The 8,546-nt window shown below is 41.0% G+C and overlaps 1 protein-coding gene across 1 annotated transcript; it reads right to left on the bottom strand.

Moving 5' to 3' along the window:
• Nucleotides 1-6,655: 6,655 nt before the first annotated feature.
• On the bottom strand, nt 6,656-8,329 carry LOC127086509 (uncharacterized; the record flags this gene model as incomplete). The annotated part of the gene is made up of 3 exons (XM_051027283.1): nt 6,656-6,703; nt 6,827-7,392; nt 7,456-8,329. Coding segments are annotated over 3 exons (1,488 nt in total), but the record flags the coding sequence as incomplete, so codon positions are not given.
• Between the last annotated feature and the right edge of the window lie 217 nt (nt 8,330-8,546).

Below are 8,546 nucleotides of genomic sequence, written 5' to 3' on the forward strand. Positions count from 1 at the left end.
GACGGACTCAATAATTGGAAGGCTGAAGACACTATCCCGATCTCCTTTAGTCAGGAGTAATTGTTATTGTCCATTTAGTATTGCAAATTTTAATTTTTCAATTGAACTTCTTAAAGCATTGTGTTTATGCCCGGGGCACAATAGCTAATTGGTTAAGGGTTTTGTCATTTCATAAGCATATTCATATTCAATAAATCAATGGACCTTTTCGCATTCAAATATTGCGCTCTTTATTTTTCCTGTCGTCTTTCAAACAAGCTATGCTTTCTTACACACACTCACGTAACGAATTGCAGATCCATATCCACTCTGGATCCTATTGATAATAATTCCGCTACTGTTCATTATGACTTTGAAAATCCAATCTACCAAGCCGAAGATGGAAGTGAGGAAGATTGTGAAGTCCCTGGAGAGCTTGCCAGACTATTACTGCAAGAGGAAAGGACTATAAAGCCGCATGAAGAGTCACTCGAAGTCGTAAATCTAGGTACTGAAGTGGAAAGAAAAGAAGTCAGAATAGGAGCAGGATTGGAAAACAGTATCAAAGAAAGATTGATTCAGATGTTACGTGACTACGTAGAGATTTTTGCTTGGTCCTATGAAGACATGCCCGGGTTGGATACTGACATGGTAGTGCATCGTCTGCCAATGAAGGAAGACTGTCGTCCTGTCAAGCAAAAGGTTCGCCGCATGCGTCCTGAAATGTCTGAGAAAATCAAAGCCGAGGTTATGAAACAATTCAATGCCGGTTTTCTAGCCGTTACTTCTTATCCTCAATGGGTTGCTAATGTGGTGCCAGTGCCAAAGAAGGATGGTACGGTGCGAATGTGCGTAGATTACCGAGACCTGAATAAAGCAAGTCCCAAAGACGACTTTCCACTCCCACACATCGATGTTCTGGTAGACAATACCGCTCAACACAAAGTATTCTCCTTCATGGATGGTTTCTCGGGTTATAACCAGATTAAGATGGCACCTGAGGACATGGAGAAAACTACGTTTGTGACGCAATGGGGCACCTTCTGTTACAAAGTAATGCCATTCGGTCTAAAGAACGCCGGGGCAACGTACCAGCGTGCTATGGTGGTTTTATTCCATGATATGATTCATCATGAAATAGAAGTATACGTGGATGACATGATAGCCAGATCTCATACTGAAAAAGAACATCTCGATCATTTATACAAACTGTTCGAGAGGTTGAAGAAGTACCAGTTGAGATTGAATCCGAACAAATGCACTTTTGGAGTAAGATCCGGTAAACTCTTGGGCTTTATTGTCAGTGGTAAAGGAATTGAGGTTGACCCGGCTAAAGTGAGAGCTATTCAAGAAATGCCAGTTCCCCGTACGGAGAAAGAGGTCAGAGGTTTCTTGGGACGCTTGAACTACATTGCCCGATTTATCTCCCACTTGACCGCCACTTGCAAACCCATCTTCAAATTATTGAGGAAGAATCAAGAGATGATATGGAATGACGAATGCCAAGAAGCTTTTGACAAAATCAGGAAATATCTCCAAGAACCTCCCATTCTGATACCACCAGTTGAAGGAAGACCTCTAATCATGTATTTGACCGTGTTGGAAGGTTCAATGGGGTGCGTGTTGGGGCAACATGACGAGTCTGGTCGAAAAGAGCATGCCATATACTACCTGAGCAAAAAGTTCACCGACTGTGAAACAAGATACTCACTGCTCGAGAGAACTTGCTGTGCTTTGGCCTGGGCTGCTCGCCGACTAAGACAGTATATGTTGAATCATACCACTTTGTTGATTTCTAGGATGGATCCCATCAAATACATGTTCAAGAAGCCTGCCCTCTCCGGAAGAATAGCGAGATGGCAGATGATCTTAACAGAGTACGACATCCAGTATACTACCCAGAAAGCCATCAAAGGAAGCGTGCTCGCTGATCATTTGGCTTATCAAGCGGTGGATGATTATCAATCTATGAATTTTGAGTTCCCAGATGAGGATGTCATGCTTGTTACTGATGATGAAAAAACTGAACCAGATGAAGGACCCGGACTGGGATCCCGATGGACTATGGTCTTTGATGGATCTTCTAATGCATTGGGCCATGGTGTTGGGGTTGTACTTATTTCTCCCGGAGGTTACCATACACCTATCACTGCTAGACTATGTTTTCATTGTACCAATAATATGGCTGAGTATGAAGCATGTATTTTTGGACTCAAAGCTGCTATAGATTGGCGAATCAAGTTTTTGAGTGTGTACGGAGATTCGGCCTTGGTAATCAGTCAGATCAACGGAGAATGGGAGACTAAACATCCAAATTGTAACACCCTTCTAAAATACCCCAATTATTTAATAACAACAACAATATTTATATCAGAGTAATCATGCACCAAGGGTGTCACACAACATTTCACACCATAATAACTATCATGCTCTTTATTTAATCAAAACAACATTTTTGCAAAATTCGCAGCGGATAGAATCAACCAACCATTCAAAACATATAACGTTTTACAGGTAAAAAGGTTCAACAATCAACAATAAACAATTAAAACATCCCGTCCCGATGTTACATCTATCAGAGCACGACCCACTACGTAGACTACACTAGACTCCAGGCACTAGCTTCTACTCACTCACTGCTCGTTACCTGAAAAATAGTTGTAAGGGTGAGTTCCTCAATCGATATAATAAGCATTATAAATCATCATGTAATGCTAAGTAAATTTACACGTTAATCACCCTAATCATATCCTGCATTCAATAACGGCACATCAACTCAAATATCATACTCAATAACAACGTAAAGTGCAACTCAATAACAACATAAAATGCAACTCGAATGAGACTCGACTCGTCATGCATGTGGTACCATTCGGAGTAAAACTCCCAACTTAAAATCATTGCCATTTTAGTGGGCATCAAGGCATAAGCCTTCAACTTTCAACTTAAAATTTTGCCAATCCAGGCCAACGTGGTGTGAGAAAAGCTCCGACTTAATGCATATGAATGTACATGGCATACACGACTTTAAACTGTCAACAACATAATAATAATCTCAACACAACAACGTTTTCAACAAAAATCAACTTATAATCAACTTTGGCTCATCAAGCCTCCAACTCAGTATTTTCAACAACTTTAACACAACTGATTCACATATTTGGATCAACATTTCATAACATAAACCCAAAAAATTATTCCTCACAATCAACTAAAATAGGCCAATCACCAATTACGTTCACAACATTAAAATACCAATTTTTCTAATTTCCAACAGTGTTAACCGGTTAACGCCCTGGGTTAACCGGTTAACGCAGGACAAAATACATTTTTCTGGCAAAACGCAACAGTGTTAACCGGTTAACGCCCTGGGTTAACCGGTTAACGCAGGCAAAACAGCACATTTTCACAAAATATAACAGTGTTAACCGGTTAACACCCTGGGTTAACCGGTTAACGCAGACAAAACAGCAGTTCCTGCGCTAACACAAGGCAGAATGCAGAGTTTCCGCATTTTCCGCCGTTGGAGGACTTCCGGACCTCCGATTCAATTTCCGTAAAAAGCTACACGTTCGGGGAAACACGACTCACACAATTACGGACTCAATTACAGCTTAAACTCAGTTTATTCATCACAATCTTTCAGCATTCAACAATCCCAATTAGGGTCAATTCAACGGTTTCTCACTACCCATGACATGTTAATCTATAATACCCATTAAGCGACGATAAACCCCCCTTACCTGAGATAATCCGGCAATCTCTAAGCTTCAAGCTTTTCCGTTCTTCAACCTCTGCTTTTTCTCCACTTTTCGCCTTTCAGCCGCTTCTCTGTTTCACGTGAAAACTCTTTACCAAAAATGAATGACCCTTTTTCTCTTATTCCAACTTATATATTTTCCACTAATTATTATTCCAAATAATAATAATAATAATAATAATCCAATAATTCAATTTATTTTATTAAATTATTAAATATATTATTAACTTAATTAAATAATCCTCTTACTTAATTCGGGGTGTGACAACTCTCCCCTACTAAAAGAGTTTTCGTCCTCGAAAACATACCTCAAGCAAATAACTCTGGATAAGACTCCTTCATCCGACTCTCAAGTTCCCATGTCATGCTTTCGCCCGCAGCTCCCAACCAAACGACTTTAACCAACCCAATCTCTTTTCCTCGAAGAGTCTTTGTTTCACGATCTTCAACTCGCACAGGCTTTGTCTCTACTGTTAAATTATCTCGCACTTGCACATCATCCATACTAACCACATGAGACGGATCTGAGATATACTTCCGAAGCTGCGACACATGGAATACATCATGCAAATTCGAAAGATTAGGTGGTAACGCCATCCGATAAGCAACTCTTCCAACCCGTTCTAAGATTTGATACGGACCAATGAAGCGAGGAGTGAGCTTTTTAGACTTCAAAGCCCTCCCAACTCCGGTCACAGGCGTGACTCTCAAAAACACATGGTCACCAGCTTGAAATTCTAAATCCTTCTTCCGCTTGTCATGGTAACTCTTCTGCCTACTCTGAGAAGCTTTCATCTTCTCCCGGATAAACTTCACTTTCTCGGTAGTTTCTCGAACTAACTCTGGTCCAAGTACTACACTCTCACCAGATTCGTGCCAACACAACGAAGTTCTACATCTACGACCATATAATGCTTCAAAAGGCGCCATTCCGATACTAGAATGGTAACTATTATTGTATGTGAACTCGATCAATGGAAGATAAGTGTCCCACGAACCTCCTTGTTCAAGAACACAAGCCCTCAGTAAATCTTCCAATGACTGAATAGTTCTCTCAGTTTGGCCATCAGTTTGAGGATGATATGCCGAACTCAACCTCAACTTAGATCCCAACGAATCTTGCAGACTTTTCCAAAATCCCGATGTAAACCTCGGATCTCTGTCCGACACAATACACAGAGGAACACCATGCAACTTTACAACTACTCGGATGTAAATCTCTGCCAACTTCGCAATTGGGTAAGTGATGTTAATAGGTATGAAGTGAGCCGACTTCGTGAGCCTATCAACGATCACCCAAATCGAATCATGCCCTCGTAAGGTAGCAGGCAGCCCCGTTACAAAGTCCATAGAAATGCTATCCCATTTCCATTCTGGAACGTCCAACGGTTGCATCAACCCAGCAGGCTTCTGATGCTCAATCTTCGACTTCTGACAAGTTAAGCACGCATACACAAAACGAGCCACATCTTCTTTCATTCCGGGCCACCAAAATAATTTCTTTAAATCCTGATACATTTTAGTAGCTCCTGGATGAATACTCAAGCCGCTTCTATGACCCTCCTCTAGAATACTTCTCTTCAAAATTGCGTCGTCAGGAATACAAATTCTTTCCCCTAATTTCAACACACCTCTCGCATCAACCGTAAAGTCACTTTTCTCTGATTGACCACAACGATTAAGGATATCTACTAATTTCACATCCAATTTCTGTGCCTCTCGGATACTATTCATAAAATCATTATTAATCTTTAGCATTCCTAGCATCACACTCTGCGGTGTTACTTCGCAAACCAAACTCATATCCCGAAATTGCTCAATTAATTCCAACTCCTTAATCATCATTGCTGACACATGCAAGGTCTTTCTACTTAAAGCATCGGCCACAACATTTGCTTTTCCTGGATGATAATTCAAACCGAAATCATAATCCTTAAGCAATTCGAACCACCTACGTTGTCTCATGTTCAGCTCTTTCTGATCAAATAGATACTTTAAACTTTTATGATCGCTGAAAACTTCGAATCTGGAACCATAAAGGTAATGCCTCCAAAGTTTTAGCGCAAACACTACAGCAGCAAGTTCAAGATCATGCGTAGGATAGTTCTTTTCATGAATTCTCAACTGTCGCGACGCATAAGCAATTACTTTATTATTTTGCATGAGCACACCTCCCAAACCCATCAACGAAGCATCACAGTAAATTATAAACGGTTCCCCCGGATTTGGCAAAGTCAAAACCGGCGCCGACGTCAATCTCCTCTTTAATTCATTAAAACTCTCTTCGCACTGAACATCCCACACGAAAGCTTTACCTTTGCAAGTTAATTTAGTCAACGGAAGTGCTAACTTAGAAAATCCTTCAATAAATCTTCTATAATATCCAGCTAATCCCAAAAAGCTTCTAATCTCGGTAACCGACTTAGGAGTTTCCCATTGCAATACAGCTTCTACCTTGGAAGGATCTACAGCAATACCTTTTCCTGAAATTACATGGCCGAGAAAACTGACTTCTCTTAACCAAAACTCACACTTGGACAACTTCGCATACAATTTCTTATCTTTCAAAACCTCCAATACTAATCTCAAATGTTCCTGGTGCTCTCCTTCGGACTTAGAGTAAATCAAAATATCATCAATAAATACTACCACAAAATGATCCAGATAAGTATGGAAAATACGATTCATGTATTCCATAAATACTCCCGGCGCATTAGTCACACCAAAAGGCATCACAGAATACTCATAATGTCCATACCGAGTTCTGAACGCTGTCTTCTGGATGTCTTCATCTTTCACTCGGATCTGATGATAGCTCGATCTCAAATCAATTTTACTGAACAAACAAGCACCCACTAATTGGTCCATCAAATCATCTATCCTCGGTAGTGGATACTTATTCTTGATCGTTACTTTATTCAATTGTCTATAATCAATACAAAGCCTCATACTACCCTCTTTCTTCTTTACTAGCAACACTGGAGCTCCCCACGGCGACACACTTGGTCTTATAAACTTCTTCTCAAGTAAGTCTTCCAATTGCTTCTTTAATTCATACAATTCAGATGCCGACATTCTATACGGTGCCATCGAAACAGGCCTAGTACCAGGTACCAGATCAATAGTAAATTCAACTTCCCTCTCTGGCGGCACACTAGGAATTTCATCAGGAAAAACTTCAGGGAATTCTTTCACCACTAACAGTTCCTCTATCTTAGCTTTACTTTCAACCGACAACGTCGCCATCAAAGAAAACATCTGAGCTCCCTCTTTCATCAATTTTCGCAATTCTCTGAAAGGTAATAAGTCAACTCCTTCCTCTTCAGGAGTGGAAAACCTCACCGACTTATGATGACAATTTATATGAACATAATTATACTCTAACCAGTTCATACCAAGAATTACATCCATCCCATCCAACTGCAAACATACTAAATCAACATAGAAATCTTTATCGAAGATCGACAAAGGACATTTTAAACATACCAAAGAAGTAGTTACTGATCCCTTAGCTGGGGTCTCAACAATCAATTCACCATCCAAAGCGGACAATTTTAAACCCAGTCTTCGAGCACAGTTAGCAGAAATAAAACAGTGGGTAGCACCGGTATCGATAATAGTAATTAAAGGAGTACCATATATGTAACATGTACCTCGGATAAGTCTGTCCTCACAGGAGGTTTGAGTTCCGGTCAATGCGAACACCTTCCCAGTCTGAGATTTCTTTGGCTTCTGACACTGACTTCCAATATGCCCTTCTTCGCCACAATTAAAACAAATCATTTCCTTGTGCTTGCAATCAGCCATTGCATGACCAGTCTTACCACAACGAAAACATCTCTTTACTTCAGCAGTGCATACATTACTCTTATGACCAGCCTGACCACATTTGAAGCAAACTATACCAGCAGGAGCACCTCCCCTACTAGTCCTCTGAGCCGGAGCAGCTCCTTGTTTCCCTTTTCCCACTGGAGCATCATACGGCTTGCCACGGTTTTGATGCTGCTTTCCCTTGCGGTCACTGACAATCTTGTAATGAGCATTATTGTCCTCTTCAAATATCCTGCAGCTATCAACCAGTTCAGTAAAAATGCGTATCTTCTGATACCCAACAGCCTTCTTAATTTCAGAGCGCAATCCGTTCTCAAACTTGATGCACTTTGAAAATTCAGCACCAGCACCAGTGTAATGAGGATAAAATTTGGACAGCTCCACAAATTTCGCAGCATAATCAGTGACAGACATGTTTCCTTGCTTCAGCTCAAGGAACTCGATTTCCTTCTTACCACGGACATCTTCCGGATAATACTTTCTCAGAAATTCCCTACGGAATACATCCCAAGTAATGTCTTCACCTGCCACGGTCAACCTCTCGTGAGTCTCTAGCCACCAGTCATCAGCTTCGACTGCTAGCATGTGAGTACCATACCGAACCTTCTGAGCTGGAGTGCAATCCATAACACGGAAGATTCTCTCAATCTCTTTCAACCATCCCAAGGCTGCATCTGGATCATGCTTCCCTTTAAACACCGGCGGATTCTCTCTCTGAAAAGTCGCCAAGCTACGTGATCCAGCATCACCACCAGCATTTGGCAAGTTCTGCACAGCTTGTGCCATCGCCTGCATTGCGGCAGCCATTGCAGCGTCATTCCTTCCAGCCATTTCAACTTATCAATACAACACAACTTAAAGTTAGATTGGTAACAATACCTAATTGTTAGACAGTAATGACACGACAACTGGCCGGACAGACCGACCTGCTCTGATACCACTAATGTAACACCCTTCTAAAATACCCCAATTATTT

This window comes from Lathyrus oleraceus, chromosome 5 (assembly GCF_024323335.1).
Source record: "Lathyrus oleraceus cultivar Zhongwan6 chromosome 5, CAAS_Psat_ZW6_1.0, whole genome shotgun sequence".
Lineage (NCBI taxonomy): Eukaryota > Viridiplantae > Streptophyta > Magnoliopsida > Fabales > Fabaceae > Lathyrus > Lathyrus oleraceus.